The 27,397-nt window shown below is 38.3% G+C and overlaps 3 protein-coding genes across 5 annotated transcripts; 1 reads left to right on the plus strand and 2 right to left on the minus strand.

The window, feature by feature from the left end:
* Positions 1-3,175: 3,175 nt before the first annotated feature.
* On the minus strand, positions 3,176-3,898 carry LOC142544397 (uncharacterized). The gene has a single exon (XM_075651451.1). It carries the CDS (start codon positions 3,896-3,898, stop codon positions 3,176-3,178), a length of 723 nt encoding a protein of 240 aa, XP_075507566.1.
* A 4,933-nt stretch (positions 3,899-8,831) lies between these two features.
* On the plus strand, positions 8,832-10,728 carry LOC142544398 (uncharacterized; the record flags this gene model as incomplete). Its single annotated transcript, XM_075651452.1, has 2 exons — positions 8,832-8,921; positions 9,710-10,728. Coding segments are annotated over 2 exons (693 nt in total), but the record flags the coding sequence as incomplete, so codon positions are not given.
* Positions 10,729-11,979: 1,251 nt separating this feature from the next.
* On the minus strand, positions 11,980-26,680 carry LOC142547538 (uncharacterized protein At3g49140). 3 transcript variants are annotated; one of them, XM_075655890.1, is made up of 12 exons: positions 26,482-26,680; positions 25,209-25,320; positions 24,450-24,681; positions 24,186-24,288; positions 24,006-24,070; positions 19,487-19,607; positions 19,301-19,398; positions 17,415-17,532; positions 16,676-16,785; positions 15,821-15,970; positions 12,514-12,609; positions 11,980-12,278 (listed from the first exon to the last, which is right to left on the minus strand). In XM_075655890.1, the coding sequence occupies exons 1-12, from the start codon at positions 26,534-26,536 to the stop codon at positions 12,174-12,176; spliced, it is 1,365 nt and encodes a 454-aa protein (XP_075512005.1). In that variant the 5' UTR covers positions 26,537-26,680; the 3' UTR covers positions 11,980-12,173. The 3 variants fall into 3 exon arrangements, with proteins under 3 accessions (XP_075512005.1, XP_075512004.1, XP_075512006.1); XM_075655889.1 differs by having other exon boundaries at positions 15,821-15,966; positions 16,672-16,785; positions 26,482-26,678; XM_075655891.1 differs by lacking the exon at positions 26,482-26,680 and adding an exon at positions 25,664-25,682 and having other exon boundaries at positions 15,821-15,966; positions 16,672-16,785.
* Positions 26,681-27,397: the final 717 nt, after the last annotated feature.

A 27,397-nucleotide genomic window follows, 5' to 3' on the forward strand; every position in this document is an offset into this window, starting at 1 on the left:
CCACCGAGATGTTCGCCACAGCACCCCTCGTGAATTTCCCGAAGGACATAGTCTACCTCTTTTTCTGATAAACACTTGAGCAAAGGGCCCTGATATGATCGTCTATACAAAACATCATTTAAAAGGACAAACCTGGGTGCTTGATTTTTGATTTTTAGAGCTTGAGCTCGATCTTTCGGAAGCTTAGCATAGACTATATATTCGATTAGAGGAGTCATCCATGAATTTTCCCGAGTAACCGGCACTTTTTCATCAACAGAGAGCACTAACCAGGTAAAACACAGGACTTCTCGGGTGCTTATGTCTGACATAGAGGCGGCTAGTTTGGCTAAGGTATCAGCCTCTCCATTTTTTTCCCTACGAATTTGTTCGATGCTCTAGTCGGTTAGAGATGCTGCCCGGGCCGTGATGAGCCCCAGATATTTGAGCATTTTTTCATTCTTGGCCTCGTATGTTCCTTTTATTTGTTGGGCGACTAGTTGAGAATCAGAGTAAATAATGACCCGGGAAGCGCCGATTTCTCGGGCAGCTTGCAATCCTGCCAGAACGGCTTCATACTCAGCTTCATTATTGGTGACCCGACAGTCGATTCTCAGGGCCAATTTAATCTTCTCTCCAGATGGAGCAACCAAAATCACTCCGACTCCACACCCTGACAAATTCGACGCACCATCAACAAAAATTCTCCATATTTCCTATTCTCTTGGTTGAATCATCTCTATCAAGAAGTCTGTTAGTGCCTGGGCTTTTATAGCAACTCGAGGTTTGTATTCAATGTCATACTCCCCGAGCTCTATTGTCCACTTAACCATTCTGCCCGATACTTCAGCATGTGTCATGATCCTCCCAAGCGGGAAGTTAGTGAGAACCACAATAGGATTTGAGAGAAAATAGGGTCTCAACTTCCGAGCAGTCACTACCAGGGCCATGGCTATTTTTTCTAATTCACTGTAATTCAACTCGGCTCCTCTGAGGGCATGATTGACATAATACACTGGTTTCTGGTCGGTCCCCTCCTCTCGGATAAGTACAGAGCTGACAGCATATTCCGTGTTGGACAAATAAACCCACAGCTTTTCCCCGGGCTTAGGCTTGACAAAGATGGGTAGTTCGGATAAATGCTTCTTCAAATCTTGAAAAGCTCGTTCTCACTTCTCATCCCATCCAAATTGATGTGCCTTCCTCAGGCCTCGAAAGAATGGGTAGCTCCTATGGGCAGACCGGGAAATGAATCGAGACAGGGCATCGATTTTCCCTGTTAACTTCTGCACTTCCCGGACAGATTGAGGAGAAGGCATGTCGATTATTGCTTTAATCTTCTCGGGATTTACTTTAATTCCCCTATCTGTTACAAGGAAACCCAAGAACTTTCCACTTTTGACCCTGAACACACATTTGGCCGGGTTGAGCTTCAATCCATATTGTTTCAAGGTGGCAAAGGTCTCGATCAGATCAGCAACAGAGCAAGAAACTTCCCGGGTCTTAACCAAAATATCATCTACATAAATTTCCACATTCCTGCCTATCTGCTTCGGAAAGACCTGATTCATCAGACGTTGGTATGTGGCCCCAGCATTCTTTAGTCCAAAGGGCATAACCATATAGCAAAAAGTGCCCCCAGAGGTGATAAAGCTGGCTTTAACTTGATCTTCTCGGGCCAAGGGGATTTCATGGTACCCTTGATAAGCATCCATAAAGCTCAATAATTCAAACCCGGACTTTGAATCCACTAATTGATCAATCCGAGGAAGTGGATAACAATCTTTGGGACAAGCTTTGTTCAAATCCTGGAAATCTACGCACATTCTCAATTTCCTGGTAGCTTTAGAAACAAGGACCACATTCGAGCCAAGTGGGGAATTGTACCTCCCGCACGTGGCCGGCCCGCAACAACTCTTCAACCTGTTCATCAATGACTTTGTCCTTATCAGGACCAAAATGCCTTTTCCTCTGCTTCACAGACTGGGATCCCGGGATAATATTCAATTTATGTTCAGCCACGAGGGGGGAGATCCCGACTAGTTCCTGTTGAGAACAAGTGAAAACATTGATGTTAGATGTTAGCTTTTAAACAGTTTAAGAGACTTACACGGGTGGAAACCTCAAGGACTCAGGCCACCCGGATATGTTTCCCTGGCTCAACTTCCACCATTTCTTGTTCTTCATCCGCCACAAAATGCACTTCCCCCTTCTCCACTACTCCCCCTCCTACTTCATCAACTCTTGCCTTTTCTCCCTCCCTCTTGGTTTTACTTTGATCAACCCGAACTGCTTCCACATAGTATTTCCGAGAAGAAGGCTGATCTCCCCGAACTTCTCCTACCCGAGCTCCCACCCGAAACTTGATCTTTTGGTGGTAGGTGGATGCCACGACCCTCAACCCATTCATATCCGGCCTCCACAAAATGATGTTATACGATGATGGGGAGTCTACCACAGTGAAAGAGGTCATCACTGTCTTTTTAAGATCTTGGGAGCTCAAAGTTAGTGGCAAGATAATATCTCCTTCCGGATAAACCACATGGCCAACAAAGCCAAAGAGCGCAGTCTCCACAGCTTCTAAATGATAACCCTGCAAGTCCATCTGTATGAGGGCCTCTTTAAAGATTACATTCACATAACTGCCCGAGTCAATAAAGACCCTCATGACATCATAGTTGGCCACCCGGGTTTGGATGACTAGGGCATCATTATGGGGAAGATTTACTCACTTCAAATCCTTCGGGCCAAAGCTGATTACCGCCTCATTCCTCCTCATCCCCTCCACTTCCAGGCAATCCCTCCTACTCCTGGATTTCCTCGCATGGTTAGAGTCACCATCAGTGGATGCTCCAGAAATCATTTTTATTACTCCCCGAATCGGAGAAGAGTCTTTTTTCTCTGGTTGTTTATTTCGCTGCTCCCCGGAACCTCCTTCCTCTCTCCTGCTCCCACTCGGGACATCTCCCGATCTTCCCGAGTTGTTAGGCCCGGGGCGCCACGTTAACCAGGGTGATTGCCTCGGCTCACTATATGTACGAGGTGTTGGCGCAGAACGCCGATGGGACTCTTTTTTCAAAGTTCGACACTCATTAGTGTCATGGGAACATTCTTTGTGAAGGGTGCAAAACCCTTTCTTCTCTGGTCTTGGCAGTGGCGCCATTGAACTTGGACAAGGGGCCATATCCGAGCTACATTATTGATTTCTCAATCCCTGGGCAATTCTCAATGGGACATGAGAGAACTGCCCTGAACCACCTTTCTTGTGAACTCTCTCCTCGGGCCTGACAACCCGGTCTCCCCTGGATCTTTTAAAGGCCTCTCTTTTTTGGTTATAGGCTTCTTCCATATTGATGTATTTCTCTGCCCGAGATAAGAGATCTTCAAAGTCCCCGGGAAATTTTTTGGTCAGAGATCGAAAGAAATCTCCCTCCCACAACCCTTGCAAAAAAGCAGTAGTTTTTGTCTCAGGGGCACATGCGGGGACATCCAAAGCTACTCGATTAAATCTCTTGATATACGCTCTTAAAGTTTCATCTTGGCCTTGCTTCACCTCAAACATGCTGAAAGCAGTCTTCTTGTATTTCTTGTTACTACTGAATTGATTCAAGAATACTTTCTGGAAGTCTTCGAATGATTGAGTGCTTTGAGGTGCTAACTCTTCGAACCATCTTTGGGCCGAGTCGACCGGGATGGTCAGAAATACTTTACACTTGATTTGATCCCCGTAACAATGTAGCAAGGCCATGTTTTCGAATCGAGCAAGATGCTCTTCGAGGTCAGAACTTCCATCATAATCCTTGACCCTGGCCGATTTGAAATACCCGAGAAGTGGTTCCCGGACAATGGCATCAGAGAATGGGCATCCTTTAACAACAACTTGTGCGCTGCTCCTAGAGCCGACCTGTCCCTCTAACATTTTCACCTTCCTCCTCAAATCCTATAACTCTTCTGCCACAGTAGGAGATTTGGAACCAGCACTTGACTCCCTTGCTTCCTCCTTGCTCTCTTCCTCCTGCGGCTGCTCATGCTCCTGCTCGGGATGGGTGGAATGATGAGTAGAGGTTTTCTTCGCCATGGCCGCCTTAACAGCATCAGCTAAAATCTTGGTTAATTCCTCAGGTGTTAAATTGATGGTAGGTTGGGGATCATTAGTTGGCGGGCCACATGCACCAGAAAGACGGGTGTTATTCTCTTCCTGGATCCGAGAAGTGTCTTGGTTCGCCCTCCTAATAGGAGTCGTATCAACGCCTTATAACTCAGATTTTCCACAGATGGCATCAATGATGCAATCCTGGTGAAATGGATGAGCCGAGGTCGGGCACTCCACCGGATCTGCTATCAATATGATGAGGGAAATAAGAGCAAAATGTTCGGAACATAAACCTTCTTCCTTAGGCAGCCGAGGAGATCTGCAGACAAAAACTACGTGAATGGGTGTCGGAGGGGTGTCCGGCGTGACCACTCCGATGCTTAAGTCAGTGGAGGACCCAAGCTATAAACCAATGTAACCAGATGATGATTGTGAGATTGGTGTGGAAGGTGAGTAGTAAATGCACAAAAAATGAGTATATTCAATATCTGAATAGATAGTAAATGCAAGGAAAGAACCTAGTATTTATAATAGAGAATATAATGACAACCTCGTTCTTTGTGTTCATCATTAATTAAAGTAGGGCGGCTGATTATACCCTATTATTCTGACATGTCAAATCTCATACTAGTCACATCCAGCCTACCTGATTTTGTCAACCACTTGTATTGGTGTCAGAGATAGGTCCGCCGCACATACCCTATTTTGTCTGCCTAATTAAATGCGACACTCATATCGAAGCAGCCCAGGTAGAATGTCTCTCGGGAATTTACATGAGAGCTCGGGCATCCAATATCCCGGGTAGGTTAAGTCCCGGGTGTTTCAATGGCCTGGCCTTTCGACTGGCCTCTTTACACATTCTCCCTGTCAAGTCATACTCCCAATGTCCCGGGCAGCTTGAGATCCAGATTTCTACTCAGATTATCATCTTATTGACCCGGGAATAATCCATTCTCTTGATCCGGGCACTATCCATGGCCCAGCTCCATGGCTCAGGACATCCCGGGCATTATCCATGACCCGGGACATCACGGGTTATCAACGTTTACTAATTTCAAGGTGTAAAATGACTGTTTTACCCCTGGACGTAAAATTCCACGTTTTTGACTTTTTCTTAATTTCATTAACTCTAATATGTCCCAAATAATTATTTAAGCTTACATTAATTTTCTCGTATTTTTATTTAGCTTAAATCGAGGTCTTTTAAATTAATCTTTAAATGTAACGTATTGATGCGTTTTAATCCCGAATTAAACCAAAATTTAATATAAAATTCCCAAATTAAAAACTTAGACTTTTAATAATTATTTGAGTTTAAATATAATTTTTCATAATTTTATTAAGCTTAAACTAGGCTTTTCAATTAATTCTTTAATTAGCATTTCGTGCGTCGATTGAATCCCGGATAAATCCAAAACTCGTTATTTTGATCCCAAACTTTAAACATAACATTTTTTATTATTTATTCTACCCTTCCAAGTCATGAGCCACATCCGTGGACCCATGGATTCAATTTTAGCTTTATTATTTTCGTTTTTGACCCTTAACCGATCAACCCGAGCCATCTCCAAATTTACTCGAGCCATGCTCGAGCCACCTCAAGCCAAACCCTAGCCAACCAACCTAGGGACCCTACTGACCAAGCCCAGCCCATTAACCAGCCATTAGAACCAAGTTATAGCCCCTCACTCTGGACCCGAATGCTTGCTTGTGTGCATGTGTTAGTGTCCTATGTGTATTAGGTTTCCTAGTCAACTAGGAAACCTCTAGCCCTTAACCACTTGACCCATCATGACCCTAAACTTCCCTGGACCACGTCCAGACCACGCTCAGACCAACCCAGGCCCTGGACCCTGCGCACGAGCCACCTGAATCAGAAGACACAAGCTGCACGCTTGTGCTTCTTCACACCAACTCGAACCAGCGGCCAGCCTAGCAACTCCAGCCCCTGGCCCAACCCCTGTCCATCAACCTAGGGCCCTGATGGACCACCTATCCCAGCCCCAAACCGAGCCATAGCCCCTGGAACTCTCGGCCCCCTCCTGAAACCTGCACGTGAAGAGTCCCTTCACGCAGGGACTCTTCCAGCCTTCTTAGCGCGAGCCCTATCCCCTAGTACTCTACCAGGCCCTTGCCCCTGACCCTCCTCGAGCCCCAGCCAGCCTTGGCCAAGCCCCCAAGGCCCCATGCAAAACAATCGAGCCCCATGAATCCCACATGCACACAAAGGCAACTCCAAACTCATGTTCTTACCTTGCTGCCCTCGGTTGTCCAGTTTGTTTCTTTCGTTTGCAGCGTTTTCATGTGTTCTAAGACCCATAAACTTGTGTAAAACTTGACCCTAACACTTCCTAATCATGGCAGCACCTTAGATACATGAATTTCATGAATTTTGGATCAACATACATGTTTTTAAAACCATACAATATGCATATACGAAAATATTAAAGTGTGTGCCTTGTTTTTCTTTCAAAACATATTCAAATAAATATTATGGTATGATAGATGTTTGAAAGAAATAAATATGGCGTGCTTTTTGCGTTTTTAACGCACGAATATCTGTTGACAAAGCGAAGAACGACGACGAGAAACCTTGGGTGAATCTTCCTTGAATTTTCAAAGTTTTTCCCTTGATTTTTCTTTTGTGTGTGCCGTGTATTTTGAAGAGTTTTGGTGTTCCAAAAATCTGAAAGTGGCCATGTAACAATGGGGGTTTGGGGTGGGTTTTAATATATATTATAGTTAATTAATCACTAATTAGACTTAGGCCCATTAAGTAGATAATTTAGGTCCATTAGTGCTTAATTAGAATATTTAAAAATAATTTTGTTTAATAAAATATGTGAATTTATTAGCAGGGTTGCCAAAACGCTCGCATTTTTGTTGAAAAACCAATACCGATAAAAATTACGTCACGGCGTATAAAATCACCTCAAAACTCTTTATTTTCAAAAATAATAAAAAACATCACCCATACTTTAAATAATTAGAAACAATTATTCAATAAAAATATTTTCTATTTTTCAGTCATCGGTCTCCGTTCCTCGATCGCAACTCGAATAACCTTTAAAAATACATTTTAATGCAACCATGTAGAAAAATATATTTTAAACATGTAAATATGCACAACATAATTAATTCATGCAATTAAAACATTTAATTAAAATACAAAGGAATTTAATAATTGGATGCATGTGGTTTACGTATACCTTTAAATTTTCGGGGCATTTACGGGAGAAGACCCCAGAGGGAGCTCGTCAATGGGAGAAGACCCCAGAGGGAGCCCAACGATCGTATTTTCATATGATGATGATAGGCCAAGGCTCAGTTGACGGGTGAGAGTGTCGCTGATGTCCCCGCCGCCCAGTACTGTGGTTATATGTAGATGAATCCATTGACTTTATGATGAAACGAAAGTCACAATTAACGATCTGAATTCAATAAAAGAAACGTAAATGCTTATGATGAAAATGAAATGTTTATGATGAAACGATGTATGATATGAAATGATGAAAAGTTAAAATGTTTATGTTTATGCATATTCATGAAATATTATCTTAAGTATAAGTATTTTTAGTGTCCAAAATGTTTATGCACGCGTTTGTTTCAACGAGATCCAGCCTATCAGCGTCTTCCCCGTTTCCAAAAACTTCTGGTGCCCCTTGGGGCCAAAACACTTAGCTCAAACTTGGATCTAACAAGAAAGAATTTATTTGGCATATTTCTCAATGTGGGAAAAGACTTCTTTTGGCACATTTTTCAAGGTTCATTTCACTACTCATACTTATCTAACATTTAATTATTAAAATATTTTTAATAATACAATCTTAATAAGTTGTACAAAAATTGATGATAATCAACATAATTAAAAATGACAAATTAATAGGAAGAATTTATGAGGTCGTTGGAAGTTCTAAAAAAATAAAATGCAAAAACTTGTGTGAGACGGTCTCACGAGTCGTATTTTGTAAGATGGATCTCCATGAAAAAGTATTACTTTTTATGCTTAGAGTATTACTTTTTATTGTGAATATCGGTAGAGTTGACCCGTCTCACAGATAAAGATTCGTAAGACCGTCTCACAAGAAACTTACTCAAAATGAAAATATACTCTCATGTTTTCCATCTTTCTTAATTCGAGGGTTAGTTATGAAAGTTCATTTTAAAATATAAATTGTGGTTTCTATAATGTCCTATTTCTTTTATTATTAAATAGTGAGAGGAAAAAATAAATTTTACTGATATTCTACAATGTAATTTTTAAACAGTCAATTTAAAGCAAAATATCAATTTTAGTAATGTATTGAAGTTGAATTTTTAGTATTTATTTTTTGTTTCATAAATTATAATTTCGTAATTGTATTTTGACAACCAATTTTAGTCATTTTCATGAAAATCATACAACTAAAATGTCAATATCATTGTTAATTTTTTATAATTGCGTATGAATCTAGTAACCACGTAATTATACAAACTTAACAATACAATTGTTCATTAAAATACATAATTTTGATGAGAATTAACTAAAATTGATATCATCATAAATAATTAATTGATTTAATAGAGTTTACAAAACTACAAATGTCAAGTCCCAATAGGTACAAAAATAAAATTACCGGAAATATAAAATAAATTTAATTCAAATCGATTTAAACAGCAACGAATTCATAGAAATCGGTATCGATTCGGTCGGGTCTGAGACCCACCTATCAAAGATATTGAACCGCGTCGGTTCTCGAGGAATCCCACCGGTACATAAAACCCCCCATTACTCCCTGCTCCCGATCGAAGCCCCAATTCCAGGATACCGCGGCCTGCTCTCGCTTGGGATCCCAAACTGCATCTCCAGGTTCGGTCTACAATTTGTATTGTTTTTTGTTGTTTGAATTTGGGGGGATTTTGGCTGATAATTTATATTATTTTGTTAAATTATACTTTGGGATTCAAACCCTGTGTACAAATGTGGACGGCCAAGCATGATTTAGTAACTAAAACTTGATTTCTTTGTAGTTCTCTGTTTGTTTGTTTTTTCTTGGCATGGGCGACGCGAGAACCTTGTTGGTTTTGCTACCATGTGAGAATTAGACAAGGTAATGGTTTACTTGTGTATTATGGATTGAAAAATTGCAATATATCGGAGACTCGCCTGTAAAATAAATCGATAACTTACATGACTTTGGAAATAGATCAGACAAACTACAAAAGTAAACATTCAAAATGATTTTCATCCCTAGAAATCGTGGTTTTAATTGTCTGAGATTGGAAACTGGTTTGATTTCCAACAATTTTGAATTGTTACAAGTATCATTGGTTATCAACTATTTACTTTTGAGAACTCTTCATTTACTCTAGCATGTACTATGTGTGCTATTTATTCTTTGACTGAAGAAGGGGTAAAATCCAGTGTACTAATGTAGATAACCAAGATTTAGTAAGATTTTGTATAATTACATCATGACTAATATTGTTGGTTTTGTACTTAGATCGTATTTCAAGTCATAGTAATGATTGAAGAAATTTGTTTTCATGACAAGTTGCGAGTTGGGCCATATTTGAAGTGTCATTGATTGCTTTCACTTTCAGTTTCACTGAAGCCAAATGCGCTTCTGACAAATGATTTCTTTTGAAATTCATTAGGCATGGGCGATCGTCGCAGCCGTGACCCGTGACCGTGACCGTGACCGTGACCGAGACAAAGACCGAGACCGAGACAGAGACAGAGACAGAGAGAGAGACCGTGACTGGGATCGTGACCGCGATAGGAAAAGAGATATTGTAGATCATGACCGTGACAATAGCAAACGCTCCCGTTCCCGGACACCTGACCGCACCAGATCCCGTCACGCTCGCTCTCCGGATGATCATCAACGTAATCGGCACCGGAGCCATCGCTCCCGATCTCGTTCCCCGTCCTCTCCTCCCCGCAAACGCCACAAGGACGACTCTGTTTCTATTAAGGATAGACGCGGTGAAAAATCCGAAGCAAAAGAAAAGAAAAACAAAGAGAAGATTACTAGTGATGATCTTGTGAACAACAATGATGGGGCTGTGGTGGATGAGGATGAGATTGAGATGATGAAGAAGTTTGGTATTCCTATGGGGTTCGATTCTACTAAGGGAAAGCCTGTCTCCGGAAACGATGTTGGAGCGGTGAGGAAGGTCACGAAGCGGCAGCCAAGGCAGTATATGAACCGCCGTGGGGGGTTCAATCGTCCTTTGCCTGCCGAACTCAATCGCTAAATGAGCTTACAATATTCCTCGAGGTTCAGCTTTATGAAAAGATCTTGTTAGATTACTGTACTGATTGTCTGGCGACCTTGATAATTTGATTTCCTGTCGCATTTTTTACTGGGAATGTACGCATCAAATCGAAAGGAGTGTACCTTATCCAAGCGATGCATTACATTTAACAAATTTGAACAACAAAAGCTGCGGAATGTCTTACAAATCTGCATCAGTGGTTTGCTTTCTAAGTTACTGTACTCTGTTACAATGCCCATTATTGATGTTGCTCAGGGTGCTCTTTTTTGCTGGTATGTAACGTTGTCATTCTTGAATCTTGATATTATTTATTTTTAATGTTTCTTTTAGGTGCCACCATCACTGAAGCACAATGTTATAACATGGAATATAAGCACTTGGGTGTACTTTTTTCAGCTCGTATGTTACATTCAGAACTTGAAAAAAGTTGTTGAAACCAAACATTTGCAGCTTCTAAAGAGTACAGTAACCGCCATTAGGCCCATTACGATAGTTTGTGATCCTTCTGTTTTTCCTGACACAAAGGACCTTGGTGCTACATTTTCGGTATTTCCTTTTCGTGTTATCATCATTTTAATGATCATCATGTCATCAAGAAAGGGATCCAACCAAAAATCATGTATTCGATCTCCTTTGCCATGGATTCATGTGATTGCGGTGGATGTATTTGAATTTCTTGTTATTGATTGGGCTCTAAGTCTGCAAAAAAAAATTGTTTTGGATGGAGAGATTTGAAATTCATAGATTGTAATGTATTTCATAAATTTAAATGTATTTTTATTGTTTAAATAACTTAAAGAAATCAAATTCATATACCTACTTATTTACATTCGCAATGGATTTTAAATCCTTCAATGTTAGGGTATTTGAAATACATTTGACTGGAATAATTATAATGTAAATGAGTAGAAGATGAATTTGAGTTTTCTTGATTTAGCTTATTTAACGATGAAAATAAATTTGAAATTATAGATTTTAAATGACTTAATCCTAATACAACCAAAGAACATTAAGTACATAAGGAACTGTTCGATACTTGGTCCAGACTCCAGAGTACCATCTATTTGCATTGTGTTCTCTTTGATATGAAAAATCCTGGGGCCATTCTGTTTGAGCCCATGGCTTAATGCAGTTAAATAAACTGAGAAACTTGCAGCATGCATTTCTTCTCCCTAGGTTTTGCTGTTAAAATGAGAAAAAAAAATGCAAGATTTAGGAAGATGGAGAAAAGGCTGATGGTATGTTTCGGGAAGATGTAGACAAGTTTCTTTGGTCTCTTTTGGAATCACAGATCCAAGAATAATACATTCATCATTCATGATCAACCCGAGGGCATTGAAGAAGCAGTGAAATTTTTTAGTATATTTTTATGTGATAAAAATTTATGAAAACCAATTAAACATGTTCAGAATGCTGTTAGAACATAACCATTTTCACACACTTAGTTATTATCCAACATGTTTAATGTTTAAATGTTACTGAGTTCTTCACAAGTTGTTAAAAGTTGATCCAAGACATTTGTCTACACGCCAAGAATGGTAGGAAATAAGGTTGGTTAATTTTTGGGGATTTTCAAGAAATTTGGATTTGTATTCAGTGAACAAAAAAAGTGTTCCCTGTTGTAAATTTGATCTCCAATGACTTGAGTAGCCTATATCAACAGTTGAAATGGCTAATAGTCGATCCTTTTTGGACAAAGACGCATCATACATAAAGTGGGTCGTTTAAGTTACAGACTGTTTTCACTCATTAAAATGGACCATGCTAATGATTCATAACTAAGCTCGTTACAATCTACTCAGAGCATGAAATCCCTTTATTATGGAAAAAAAAAAACGTACTAAAACAAATCAACATCTCGCCGTCTAACAGCCCATTTTTTCCGGCGTGAGCGTGGGTACAGAAGTTGCTGGATCCGTTTTTCTGCAGCACACTCTGACATAGCCTGAAGAAGATAAGAATAGCAAAGAATTCAGTTCTGGAAATGGAGAAAATGTAGTGATGAATAAAGAATCAGAATATATGTCCCTGCACATTTCGTTTAATATATAGAAAATTAGCATGCAGTGCGTGATCCCAACTATTTTGGGACTAAAACGTGCATCATGATGACGACAATTAGCAAGTAAAGGCATTAATCTGACAAGGCAAAGAAATCAAAATGTTGTGTTTTTACTAACCTTGACTTTAAACGGAAAACGATGTGTTCGTACTTCGGTTCCTGAAGAAACTCTAACATCCATGCCAAGACTGTCAACTCCAATTAAATTTGCCCCCTGTTTGAGAATTGATTATATTAGAGAACCAAAGCAATATAATTATTATGCACTTCGACACTTGAACTAGAGATCGAAGCATTGTAGCACAGAAATCTGGTTTCTTGCTTATACGAACTATGAGATGGGGGAAGAATTTTCCATGCCCAAGATGCAATAGCTAAAAGGGTTAGAGAGAGGTTCTCCAGTGTCGCACCTATGCTTTTTTCTTTGACATTCGTAATGAAAAAACCAAGTCCACTTGCCTCCATATTGTTAGCAATCACACTTGGCTTTCTGAGTAAAGAAAGATCTGGCCATATCTGCCAGATACAGGCCTAATTTACGCAAACTTTAATCTGAGATTGCTAAGAAGACAAACCAGAGAGATTACCAGTGGATAAAGCAGTCTGGGCATCTACAAAAATGTTCTTTATATCCTTAGGCTCGAACAGAAATGTGCAACAAGTGCAACGCATCAACGTGTTTCAGGTCCTTCAAAGATGAAACGAGGAAACCTATCTCGACCCCACAACCATCAAGGATCAAACTAAAGTTTGAAAGGAGTCCGAACCTTATCCACATTATGAAGAACTGATGCTAAGCAAGGGGAGAAATCCAAGAGGCGACCAGGAGGAAGAAATTCAGCAACAGCATAGAATAAGCTAGCCACCAGGGATCATTGACCAAAACGTTTTCCAACTTAGATAAAACAACAAACATTGTTCTTCAACCATGTAAAATAACAACCAATGGAACGGAGATAAGTCAAACCTGTATCTGAACAACAAAAAATAGGATCGGATCTCACAATTAGAAATTGGTATGCAATTGATTTTGTCCTCTACTTAGGAGGCATTATTAAATTCGCCTAAAAGAAGCCAAAAGGATGAAATCAACGAGCTAAGGTTCCCTATTGCATCCCAAAGAGGTTGACGAGTAACAATAGGTAGGTGGAAACCATAAATAGAAGTGACTAATGTAACCAAACAAGAGACAACATAATGTGAACACTTAGCTGAGCTACACCGAATAGTCACAAGATTCCATAAAATTACGATTCCTCCCATAAGCTAAGAACACCAAATTATTAAACTGTTCCCGAGAGTTGAATCTAAGATTCATCATGTGCTGCAAAACATCTACTTTCATCTTGTATACCACCATATGGCTCACATACTTCCTGCACACCCTTCAGCCCATCATGTAAACCCCCACACCCCTCCCCCCACCTCTGAATTTGCTTCAATACAAAGTCCAACATGGATGTTACCAGTTACATTATGCCCCTACTTTGCTTCACACACTGCCTATTTGGATTACACTACCAAGGCTACTGCTACAGTATTGGAACTCTCTGTTTCTAATGCGGGACATCCAATTCAAATAGATAATCTCATTTCCGCTCAAGGATGTATTTCTTGTGTATGGATTTTCGTTTGAGGTGGATACTTCAAAACCATTCTTTCGGAGAATTGCTATTAGGTTGTCAAATGGTAAGGAGAAAGACCGAAAAATTATTCTAAGTGCAAAACTATTGGTCATATTGCCATGAACGATAAATCTTCTAGAACTGGCCCTATCTTAGTTACTAAGTGCAACAGCAGAAGGCTACTTGAAATCTACAGGCTGGCAATAAGGATTTGCTGGAGAATTTGCGGGCTAGGCATAAGCATGTGCAGGTGAACTCTATGTCTGCGGGTGACTTGCAAGATGCCCAACATCTTAGCCCTTCAGGTGATGTTTTGGACAAGGATTCTGTACCTGGTGCATGTTCAAATAAGGTCACTAATGTTGCTTCAAAAGTCGGAAATTCTGAAGCTTCCAAGAAAAGAAAACAGGCTAATGTATTTTGATTCGTTCGGTAGACTATCCCAAACTAGGTTGTTCAGCAGTAACCACATGGCGATTTGGAGCAGTGCTTGGATGTGGAAGCTGTTGGAGATGACCATCACAGCAAGGATTTTGAGAGGCAAGTCTAAGATAGAAGCAAATTATTTGCAGAACTCTAATCTCCAGGTTGATTCTTTTCTAGGAGTTTTGGTGGTTATGGAATTTGTTTGTTTATTAAGCAACACAAGTCAATCTAAAAAATAGCATGGGCGGAGTTCCCATTATGTCTTGAAAATGACATTAGCTAGTTGGGATATTCGGGGTTTAACAAATCCTAATGCAAATATGTGTAGTGCACTTCATCAAAGCAAAACATTTGGATGTGATTGGCATTCTTGAAATTAAGATAAAAGTTGATGCATTGCAACATATAATGAACTTCTGGTTCCACTCTCACAAACAATTTAATAATTTTAATACTCACCCTTTGGAACAAATTTTTATTTTGTTGAACCCAACTTCCGCTTGCATTGATCTACCGATTAGTTCAGTTCAATATTCACATTGTGTTATCTCTTGTTTGATCATATCGTCACACTTTATTTGTAGCCTATATGTACAGTTTTCACTCCATTGTTCCGCAGAGGCTTCTTTAGGATGCAACCAGGGACCTTAGCTCATCTATTTCGGTCCTTTTGCTCATATTAGGGGATTCTAATAAGATCTGAGAGAAAAATCAATATGCTCCCGATTTATAATTATGAGATTTATGATCCCTATTCTATGTTTGCTTAGATGCAGGTTTGACAGATCTCTTCTTTTGGTTGTATTTTCACTTAAATCTTGCTCCAAATATGCTACTCCCCTGGCTCTCATCTGGTACTTTTGTCGTGAATTAGGCCTACGAGTTATTCATGATTCCTTTGGCTTCTCGGGTTTGGAATCCTGGCATTCTTCCCAAGCATTCTTTCACCCTTTGGCTGGGGCCACACAGCAAGTTGCTTACGAAGGAAAGACATCCCTTATTGTGGATAAGAGCGTGTCTTTTGTCTTACAGTGGATGAATCTATCGATCATCTATTCCTTGCTTTTAGTAGGGGTCTAAGGAAAAAGGTCCGTAATTGGCTCAGTATCAGAATCTTCACGACGATGATAAAAAATGAAGAGTTTATGGACTCGTCTTTCAAGGAGTTAATCACAAATGTAAAAGTCTAAGACACAACCCGATATTCACTGATTGTGTAGAAGTATAGAAAAAAGGGGTTAGTAGACTCATCTTTCAACGAGTTAACCACGAAAACATAAGTGCAGAAACACAATTTGTTTTGGTGTGAAAGGTGAATGGATATAGCTAGTATGGCAATCGCTGAAATCTTAGTTCAAGTGCCAGAGACATTACCTCAATGTTTAGTCCTTTCTTTTTGCAAAGAGCTTTAAGGGCAACATTGCACTTGGCTCCACTCTCAACAAACCGCTCTATGATTGAGGGAGCTGAATGAACAAGGGCATCAGGGTCCGCATATTGAAAATCATGTAAACTCACCACTGACTGCAAAATTTCATAGCCACCACAGATAGAGAAGTTTAAAACAAGATGAACTTTCATATCAAATGGAATTTACTAGATAGGAGAGAGAAAAAAAGGCATGTTTACTAGATAGGAGAGAGAGAAAAAGGCATGTCGAGATGCCATTTTCACATTATATGCCTGACACTAAATATTGTCAATCCTAACTTAAGCTTTGCGTAAGAAAAAAAGCACAAGGAGAAAATCAGTAAAATTGCTGCCAATATAATAACCGATGATTGTTATGCGAAGAAGTGAGTTGAAAAATTTTAAAGAAGCAACTTCCTTTGAATTGTTAGGTTCCTAACATGCAAAATTTTGTCATGTCAATCAAGAATATCTCGACAACTTAATATTATGCTTATCTTAGACGTAGTTAGAGATTGCAAATTTCTATGCTATTGACGAAAGTGTAGTAGCTTTCCTTCTTTGTGGCTTTTGCGGATTTCTCATCCACTTATTTGTACTTTGTTTTCCTATTATGATAAAATTTCGTTTCTAATAAAAAATAAAAAAAAACAAAAAAAACTTAGTGTTCCGCAATTATGTTAACAAGGAAAGGATATATGTCAAAAAACATATACTTGATGATATCATAAAACCAAGATTATATAAAAAACCAAGAGATATATATATATATATATATATATATATATATATATAAACCAAGATCTGAAGTATACATGCCTGAATACCGTACACAGAGAACAACTCAATTTTTGTGATATCTAGTCTATAAATCATTGATCCGCAACAGCTTCCATGATCTCTTGAAGTGAAGCTCAAACTGTCCCTGTCTGCAAGAATACCAAGTTAATGTAATTAAAAATAAAATCAATCATGCACCTCTCACTATAGAAAATCGAATTCAAACTTCATAAATAAAAAAGGAAATTAAGATAAAGCTTATGAAAAATAAATGTGCATAGAGTAACAGATTTTTTGTGCATAATCCAGAACAGCACCAGTACAGATGACCATAGCACTGCTATCTAGATAAAAAGACAAATCTTTAGCACATGCATTACATACTTGCAGATATTTTCCAACAAATTGGTTTCCATCTATCAAAAACAATTGACAGTTGAGTAAAATACGCGGTGAGCTTCAAGCGGAAATATAAGAATTCCAGAAGACTAGAACATTGAGCTGATAATATAGGAGCTAGAAGACAAAAGATTATTCAAGATCTTTTTTGAAAACAACATTCAAAATAATATTTTTCCTTATCACCCCTCGATCGTCAGCACTCCTCCCAAAACCCCTTGTCTATCAATCAATCACTCGCCCTATGGCTATCCTACAAAAAATTCCTTGACATCAACAAAAAATGAACAAGCTTAAAGAAAGATAGAATTCAGCTCAGTGTTTGCATATTATCATGTTGATAACTTGCTATATCAGATGTAACCATCACTTTATTTACCTTTGAACAACCTTCGGAGATATCCCTCTTCCTCAGTAAATGTTGGCCTGAAGAGCCCCCAAACTGAAACACAATTTGACGGGTAATCCATCATTTTATAATGTTCATTGTCAGCCGCCTGAAAAAATGAGGAACCAAGGATCAAACAACTTTTCACATCATAATCACATCTAGAAATATACATGCAAACATCATATCATGATATTTAATACTAGTCGGTAGCTATTCAGAAACTTTTATATATCTATTAATTTATATACATGCCTACGTAATCATCACCTCTAGCAGCAGAAAAATAAGAGTCATATCACACAAACAGAACAATTGAATACTGAAAGCTCTGGAAAATTAACCACAGTACCACACCATATTTGTTGGTTATCTTCAACCAGGATGCTTTCTTGAGTTGCCTCTCATGGCAACTATTCTTATTGCCATGGTTCTCCAAGCTGGTTTCCGCTGGAAATTCCTCGGAAATTCCTCACTAGCAGAAAGTTCTAACAGAGAAATTCTGATATTTTCAACAAACCATTCCTTGTCTATTTGAGTCCAATATATGATATACCTATAAAAATTCCACCTGGGGGTGCAATCCCGGAATGCAAAAAGAATTGAAACAGCTCGTGAATTTCCAACTGGATCCAAGCTTGAGTTTATGCAGCCAGTCTCTCCTCTCAAATCTATTTAACTCCTCATACACTTTCTCTATATAGTTAGCCCAGAAGCGAAGAAGTATATGTTTCTAATTTAATCGTGAGTCGGGTAGCAACAGGCTGGTGCTATAAAGATGAACAAGATTGCAGTCCTGAATGAGGTTCGGTGCAGCAACAGAACAGCATTGTGATCTTAGAACAGAGGGTTCACAATGACAGCACATTCATGATGTTATCCATTATTTCTTTTGTTGTGATATGTGGGGAACGATAAAAAATCTGAAAAAGCAAATTTCGCAGGCTTGCTATTACATTCAGTTACACTGGACACACATAATCTGGGTTAATTATTTCAAGTTGTTTGTTTAAAAAAATTACGTATTTTAGGAACACATTCTCCAAGGCAGATTTATTTGATATCCAAAGAAAAAAAAGGTAATACAAACTCCCATCTGTATCTCTTCTATACCAGCACCAGTCCATGTTCTATAATTCCCAAGATAAATATGGAACTGATTACAAGGAGAGAACACAAAGTTCCATGAGTTTCATCACCAATTAGAGAATGAGGTTTTCATTTTCACCAGTTGGGGTTATTGACTTATTGCCCTATGAATTTATTCTCACCCTCCATTTTCATCAGCCAAAAGCTACTTCCTGTCAAAAGTTTTTATTTGTAACTAAAGCTCCAAACTTGGGAAAAAGGTATATATTTGTTACATGCTTCACAATATGTTCATCAAGTTATGAAAACCAACCTCGAGGAATTCCAGCAAACAAAAAAATTCTACTAGTAAGTTTTTCCCCCTTTATTGAAAAGAAATAAATTTAATCAATCACCAAAGTTTATGTGGGAAGAGGGCAAGATATTTCCCTTCATATAATACCACTTTTCTTGACTCTTAAAGCAACATACAACGAGTAAACAAAGAGAGGTACAACTGCCATTGAACCAGTAATATCAATATAAAACCAAGCATTGAATGAAAAAAAATCCTTTAGCTATTCAAGGAAGTTGATGGAGGAGAAAATGCAAAGTCCTCTATCAAGAAACCACAAATTCTTAGGCATGACTTTAATAAAAAGGAAAAACCATTTGATCACATAGTGAACTACAAGACACAAGAGAGAGAATCTCATCATTTCCAAGAATGAACAATGAAGAAAATAATTATAAACCTTTTGGCTGCCAACAAATTCACAAAAATCAAGTAATATAAGAAAATTAAACACCTTTGTCAAGCACTTAGAAAAGTAAACTGGATGAATCCAGGTGGAATTCACAGGCGTACCCCAATCAACGTCGATGTCCCATGTATCAAAATTTTCAACCTGGTTGAAACAAAAAGACAATTAATTTAGAAAGAAATGAAAATTCAGAGGGGGAACATTGAACAAGGATGAAACGAAATTTTCTCTCCTGAAAATAGTCATCCGCAAAAGAAATATCATCAACGGAATCAATTTCCAAAAAGTTGTCATAAAAAACATCGACTTTCCTGCTCTCATAATGTGAAAGATCCATCCCAATTAAAGCAGTCTGGGGACATTCAATGTAAACTATCAATTAGTAATGGAAACAAATGTAGTGCTAAAAGTATGCATTAATTTCAAAAGGATTCAAGCAATATCAAAGGTACTCAAAACTAAAAAGGAAATAAATTAACAAAAAACTAATCAAGAGTGCATAGTTGGGATCAAACACAAGACATTACAAGGGGCTGCAGCCATGTAGTCTACAATGCGACCGTACATTTATGAGATCATTAAATAGCTACATGCTCATACCGTCAGCGTAGTTCCTGCCTATTCGATAAGACAGGAGTTTTATCTTGGCTCTGAATGTTTCTAAAAGACAGAAATCTCAGTGTGCTTCTGTCCTAGCCTGAGCCAACTTTAGCCTTCAACCTCCAGTTTATGTGATATGTATGATAGCAGTCCAATTTCTGTTTAACTGGTACAACTAGTAACTTGAATCAATGACTTGACTTCAAGTACCACAGTACCAGATCTTCTAACATCATAGTTTGTCCAAATATCATTGGTTAGATCCTTTATACTTCTCTAAGTAAAACAATAGGTACAAGTGTACATCATGGTGCTTGGGAGGAGATTTTAATGTGGTCAGAAACACGGGAGAAAAGATGAGCAACATTTCAAATACTACGAGCATGTTATGTTTTGACACGTTGATAGGAGAATTCGGACTTTGTGACCCTCCTCTTTTGAATGCAAAGTACACATGGTCTAACTTCAGGGATGATCCAATATGTTGCCGATTAGACAGATATCTCATTTCGAATGGTTGGAGGGACATTTTCCCTCACTTCAGACAAAAGGTTTTACCCCGAATTACATCGGATCACTGTCCAGTGATTTTAGATACCACAAAGTCGGAATGGGGACCTGCTCCGTTCAGATTTGAGAACGTATGGCTTTCACATAAAAATTTTAAAGATCTTGTCCACACTTGGTGGAATGATGGGGAGAATCAAGGGTGGGAGGGGTACAAGTTTATGAAAAAACTGAAAAAGATGAAAGTGGATATCTCAAGTTGGAACAGAGACTTTTTCGGCAATGTTGGTGTTAGAGTTGCGGAGTTGACATATAGGATTAATCAATTGGATGAGCAAGAAGCCGAGGGAGGATGCAATGAATATTTAATTTCCGAAAGAAGAGAAGCAAAATGTGAGTTGGAAAATCTTAGGTTTAAAAAGTTCCAATTGGAGAGCTAGAAAGCGAAAGTGAGGTGGTTGAGGGAAGGTGATCAAAATACTAAGGTCTTCCATTCGTTGTTGACAAACAGAAGAAGCAAATCAATTATAGATAAGATGGAGTTGGAGGATGGAACATTGGTTACGGATGAGAAACAGATTGAAGCAAATATTGTAAAATTTTATAAGAATCTGTACAGGAAATCAGAAGGGGAAGGGGGAGGATTTGATGGGTTGGAGTGGAGCCCTTTGGCTACAAGTGCAGCAAACGAGCTGGAAATTTCCTTCTCCGAGGAGGAAGTCAAAAAAACGGTGTTCGAGAGTGAAGGATCAAAAGCTCCGGGTCCGGACGGATTCACAATGGAATTTTTCCAAAATAATTGGGATACGGTAAAAGAGGACTTAATGAGGGTATTTGCTGAATTTTATGAGGACGGCGTTGTGAACGGCATTACCAATGAAACTTACATTTGCCTAATTCCCAAGAAACAAGATGCCATCAAGGTCAATGACTTTAGACCGATTAGCCTCACAACGAGTTTGTACAAGATAATGGCCAAAGTGTTGACCTACAGACTTAAAAGAGTTTTGAGCGATACAATATCCGAGAATCAATGTGCTTTTATCAAAGGAAGACAAATTATGGATTGTTGCCTTGTTGCAAATGAAGTGGTTGAGGAACACCGTAAGAAGAAAAAAAAGGGTTGGGTGATGAAGGTGGATTTGGAGAAGGCGTATGATAACGTAGATTGGAGATTTCTTGATTATGTGCTAGAAAAAAAAGGATTTGGAGAAAGATGGAGGAAGTGGATTAGAGGGTGTGTGTCTAACGTCTCGTTCTCGATATTTATAAACAGAAAACCAAGGGGTAAAATTAGAGGGGAGCGAGGATTACGACAAGGTGATCCTTTGTCGCCTTTTCTTTTTAACTTGGTCATTGACGCTTTGGGAAGGCTGGTTGACAGGGCTAAGGGATTGAATGAGGTAAGAGGACTAGTGGTTGGCAGGGGCAATTTGGAGATATCGCATATTCAATTTGCAGATAATACGCTGTTTTTGGTACAAATGGAAAGACATGTGAGGAAACTAGTGGAAATACTCAATTTTATTCGGGCATAAATCGGGGTTGAAGATGAACTTTGAAAAAAGCGTGGTGTTGGGGATTGATTGCGAGGAGGAGGAAGTTGTTGGTTTGGCACAAGCAACTGGCCAATCAAGTATCTTGGGGTACCATTGGGAGGGAAACCTACGACTCTCGAATTTTGGGAACCTGTCCTTACAAAAATGTCTAAGAAACTCTCAAGCTGGAAGAAATCTTTCTTATCCAGAGGTGGTCGGTTGACCCTAATAAAATCTGTTTTAAGCGCAATGCCTTCGTATTACATGTCCTTGTTTAGGGTGCCAGCGAAAGTTGCAAAAATCATGGAAAAACTAATGCGAGATTTCTTCTGGGATGGAGCGGACGGGGACAAGCGATGTCACGTTGTTGGGTGGGATCAAGTATGCAGACCAAAGGAGAGGGGAGGGTTAGGATTGGGGAATATTGGTTTGAGGAACAAAGCATTACTTGGGAAATGGTGGTGGCGAAGTACAGATGGAAAGGAGCAGTTGTGGAAGAACGTTGTTAAAAGCATTTATGGTCTTCAAGAGAATGGATGGGATTTGGGATTGGCCAGGAACGCGACTTTCAGAAGCCCTTGGAAATTTATTTTCCGTTCTTTCCCGGCGATTCAACTACTGAGTGGGAAGGTTTTGAAAGGGGGGAATTACATCAGGTTTTGGGAGGATGTTTGGGGGGGAGGGGGTCCTTCTCTCAAAGAACGCTTTCCGTCTTTGTTTAGGATTTGCACCGTCCTCAATAAACCAGTTTGTAATTTTATTGAGGTTGTTGATTTGGTAGACAGTGATAATTATCGTTGGGACGTGCGCTTTAGGAGAAATCTTAGTGATCTAGAACTGGGGGAGTTTGCTAATCTTGTGGAGGTCTTACAGTCGGTCAGATTAGAGTTGGGTTCGGAGGATGTCAGGGTATGGTTGGGGGATTCTACGGGTTTGTTCTCTGTCCGATCTTTTTACGAGTCTTTCTTTCCATTCGATAACTTCCCTGTTTTTCAACCTTTTAATCATATATGGAAAGTACCTATCCCGCAAAAGATTCAAATTTTCTCGTGGATCGTCGCACTGGGCAAATTACTGACCTCTGATTTGGTGCAAAGAAGATGGCCATCTTGTGCTTTAAGGCCACAGTGGTGTTACCTATGTCGAAACAACGAGGAGGATCAAGATCATTTACTCATACATTGTTCATTCTCGAGAAGCATATGGATTAAGGTGATGCAAGAGCTGAGAATTTATTGGGTTTTTCCGAGAAGGGCGAATGATATGTTCATCTTAGATCCTGGAATCATAATGGGGCTGCAGCTAGGACCTTTTGGTATATGATCGTTCACTACACGTTCTGGACATTATGGCTCGAGAGAAATAACAGAATTTTCAATGACTTGTATGGCTCGCTTGACAAAGTATGGGAGGTGCTCAAATTCAGGGTCGCGGCGTCAACAAGAAATATCAATCAAATGGGGCATCTTGCTATTTCGGATGTAGTTAGGGATTGGAAGTTCGTATTGTATTAACATATTTGTTGTACTTCCTTCCATTCCGCGGATCACTCATCCGCTTTCTATGTAAAAGATTTCAAAATTTTAATAAAATTTTAGTTTCCTATCAAAAAAAAAAAAAAAGTGTGCATCATTTTTTGAAAGCTGCCATATGTTCCCAAACAAACAAGTGAGACCTACGAGATGATAACTTAGAAAAACATATTCTACTTCATCCGAATGAACGCTTCTAAATTCTTGAAATTTGCAGACAATGATTCATTCCTAAATGGCTTATTTTCTTGCCAAGGTACCTTTTTTAAAAAGTAATGATAGAAAACATTGACTCCTGAACTAAAGATATCCTAACTTTTGCTTTTTCAACTCTCATCTAAAAATGTCAGGTAAATTCGCATGCCATGCTCAATTAGGAATGGGGCAGATAACAGCAATCTTTTAAGTGAACAACAGGGTCATTGGAATTTCAAAATCATGAGAGGATGTGTCCTTCATTTAGTCAATTCTCAAGGGAAGCGGCCAGTCGGTTGTTATGATCAATCAGGAAAAATTGATAACTAAAAGCATTTAATCTGCAAAAACGACGTCTCCAGTGTGATTATAACTCACCACAGGATTACTTGCTCCTGGATCTTGCAAGATGTTTTGATCATCATATATTTCAAAATATATATCTGGATAAAATGAGAACGGAAAACAAAGGTTAACAAATATTAACAATCAAGGACAACAAATAGTAATGTTACAAAATAAAATTATCAAATATTTTGCTAAAGAAAGGGGCCTAACCTCCAAATTCATCAACGACATATCGAGAATCAATCCATGAGATATTTTCATGGGGCTCACAATGCACAACACCAGGGAATATCAGTAAAGCCATGCTGTTGGCCTAAGATATAAAGCGAGATCAGATGAAATGTCGAGATGAATGCAAAGAACAATGAATTACCACATAAACCTAATACATATTATCAATAAATATCAAGAATTTTACTATGTTCAAATGGAAATACAAGGATCAAGATGTAGTAAAATTTATGTTAATGAGACCTCAACGGCAGTCCTTGCTATCTCAGCAGATGTAGGCATCGTGTCATGGGCTCGGCTGCTCTCTTTCAACTCCTCAAGAGGATGATGGGCACTATCAGTGACATAACTAGAAGAACCAGGAACTGAATCAGAATAATCAGCAGCTACCGAAACTTGAGAAATGCAAATATCCAGTCCCCGATGAAACCAGTTGATTTGTGTAGCTCCGATAAAAGGATTCTTGATCCTGAAACTGCATGAAGATTGAATAATTGTTTTTTTTTATTATTATTAAGCAATTTCTAAACATAAAACGATGTAAAAAAAAGAAGAGAAGGCAACAGCTAGGTGGTACTAGGACGGCAGGAAATGAGAAGCAAATTCGCAAGAAATGTACACCTTTCATTTTCTGTATAAATTACCAGAAGCAAAGACATACTCTTTGTTGTTCGAAATTTAATCTTACAGATTCTTACACCCTATAGTTATTTGAGGCACAAGGATTTTACTGGGCAATCCATCTTTCTCTACTCAAACAACCAGGAGAAGAAATTTGTGTTCTTTTATTTAGCTCGTGTTTCTCCAGAAACAATATCCCGTGTAGTTCCCCGTCATTAGTTCATTAATATCACTGCTTGGTACTTTTCGTAGCCTCTTATTTCCACACCATAAAAAATGAGCACGTATGTCATTAAAAATTTCCTTCATGCTTGTGTTTGTGACCGTGTGCGTGATGATGATTATGATGTTTATCACAATTGACCTAATGCTAAGTTGTACCTCAATCCTGAATATTCAGAAACTGATGATTTAATGATCCAACCGTTGGGAAATCCATATGATGTTGAGCAACCAATAGGTACAGCAAGACATCTAAGGCAAGGAAAGGAACCTAGAGCACCCAGAAAAGAACTTGTAATATTAGAACATAAAAGATAGGAGGAACTCCTCATCTAGTAACAAAAGAAGTAAGCACAATGAAATCCATATTTTTAAGGAACCATTCTCAAATTACAATAGCTGCTGCATATGGGATAGAACAATACAGGTATGATTTTACAGGACTGGACAGCGGTAACACATGGAGTCTTTTACATAGCTTTAGGTTTTTTTATAGATGTTACATCTGTATCAGTGCATAGTTATATAAAATCAAAACTCTTTCATCCAAACAAAACACACAAATTTTGTCAAACTGGAGAAACATGCATATATGATAAAATGAGGGTTTATACTCATTTCTCCTTCTTAATGGCTTTCAGCCTATGTTGCACGGATAGAGTTACAAGAATTTTGATTCTGTGAATACAACACGACACAAATACTGACAACACAATTTTCAGAAATTAAAATATGGAACAAGGAGGATACAATTGTTTCACACATACACATAATGTAAGATTAATTAAATTAAAAAAAATCAAATTGCAAATATTTATTAAAATATTTAATTGCCTAAATTCATCAGTGATAAACAAATAAAATGGACTTTAATTATGGCTCATTTGAAAAAGTCATTGGCAGGTTGTGTAGCATACCACATTATAAATAAATTAGGATAGAATATTCATATTTTATTTGTGAATTTTCATCTTTTAATGATTTCTATTTATATTTGACAACCGTGTGAAAATGACTAATAACTCGTATTTTGTAGATATATAGAAACCATAATGTCTCGTTCAAACACCAAATCGATAAAGTGGGTTCCTCACTTAAGAAAAACATGAAATGGTAGAAGTAGGTACAACTAACTGCGAAAAGACTCTCTTTTGAAGAAACATTAAAATCAGGCCTGATCGGCGAAGCGAACACAAAAAATTCACCCATAAATGAAATCAAATGTAATGCATAAATTCTTTCTCAAAATACGAGCGCCGATCAAACCACATGCTTAAAATATTTTCCACCCAGACCAAAAATCGATTAGACTTGATTCGTATTAAACGCGACAACTCGGAGGATTTCTACCGCCGTAATTCATGGCAGCTTTGCTCAATTACATATCATGTAAGGAAAATTAACGAGAAAGGAGGATCAGAAAGAAAATTACCGACGGACATGGAGGGTGAATAAGAAGAAGATAGCAGCGGATCTACAATCAACATCGATCGAGTGATAGATACTGGAAAGAGGTGATCGACGGCGGAGCGCCGCAATCTGTTGACTGAATAGCTTGTGTGTGTGGTCCCCTTTCTCAGATTTCAGTTGCAGTAGCAATGTACTTTGTGTTGCAGTCTTATATATAAGTACGATTGGTGGCGATATTCAATTACCCAAAATGAAATAAATTAATTATATTTATTTTGTATATCCAAAATGAAATAAATTAAGGGCAATTTGATACATCTATTTATGATTTATTTAAGATTCAGTACTCAAGAGTTTTTTTTTTGTATTTTAATACCTGAGAAAAGATCAAGTTAATTTTTAATACATGTTTTATGCATTTTTACCTTTTTACCCTTTTAATTAATAAAAAATGGTATAAATACATATTTTCTATTGGTCATCTTTCTCTTTCCACTCATCATTCTCAATGCATTTGGATGACATGTAAATTAAATTTAAATATTTTTTATTTAAAAAAAATTCGCAACTAATTGAACTTTTTGAAATACTTAGTTTTACTTGAGAAATACTTAATTTCAATTTTAAAATACTTGATTTAGTAAATGAAATACTCAGAATGTATTAAATACTGAATATTCGAATATGCAACGCAAGTTCATCAAATGCTCGCATTTCCATCCAAGATCCATTTGGATGACATGTTCATTTCATTTAATTATTTTTTTTATTATTAAAAAAACAAATTCGCAACTAAGCATTGAACTTATTCAAGTGTTTAGTTTTACTTGCGAAATACCTAATTTCAATTTTAAAATACCTGATTTGGTAAATGAGATATTCAGAATGGGTATTAAAATACTGGATATTTGAATATGCAACGTAAGTTCACCAAATGC

This window comes from Primulina tabacum, chromosome 5 (assembly GCF_025594145.1).
Source record: "Primulina tabacum isolate GXHZ01 chromosome 5, ASM2559414v2, whole genome shotgun sequence".
NCBI classification, from domain to species: Eukaryota; Viridiplantae; Streptophyta; class Magnoliopsida; order Lamiales; family Gesneriaceae; genus Primulina; species Primulina tabacum.

Coding starts and splice junctions, on each gene's coding strand:
- LOC142547538 (XM_075655890.1), bottom strand. CDS start 26,536: ATGTTGATTGTAGATCCGCTGCTATCTTCTTCTTATTCACCCTCCATG. Junction 25,321..26,481: donor TTCACCCTCCATGTCCGTCG/GTAATTTTCTTT, acceptor TGGGTGCTCTAG/GTTCCTTTCCTTGCCTTAGA. Junction 24,682..25,208: donor TCTGAATATTCAGGATTGAG/GTACAACTTAGC, acceptor ATCTTCATGCAG/TTTCAGGATCAAGAATCCTT.
- LOC142544397 (XM_075651451.1), bottom strand. CDS start 3,898: ATGTTAGAGGGACAGGTCGGCTCTAGGAGCAGCGCACAAGTTGTTGTT.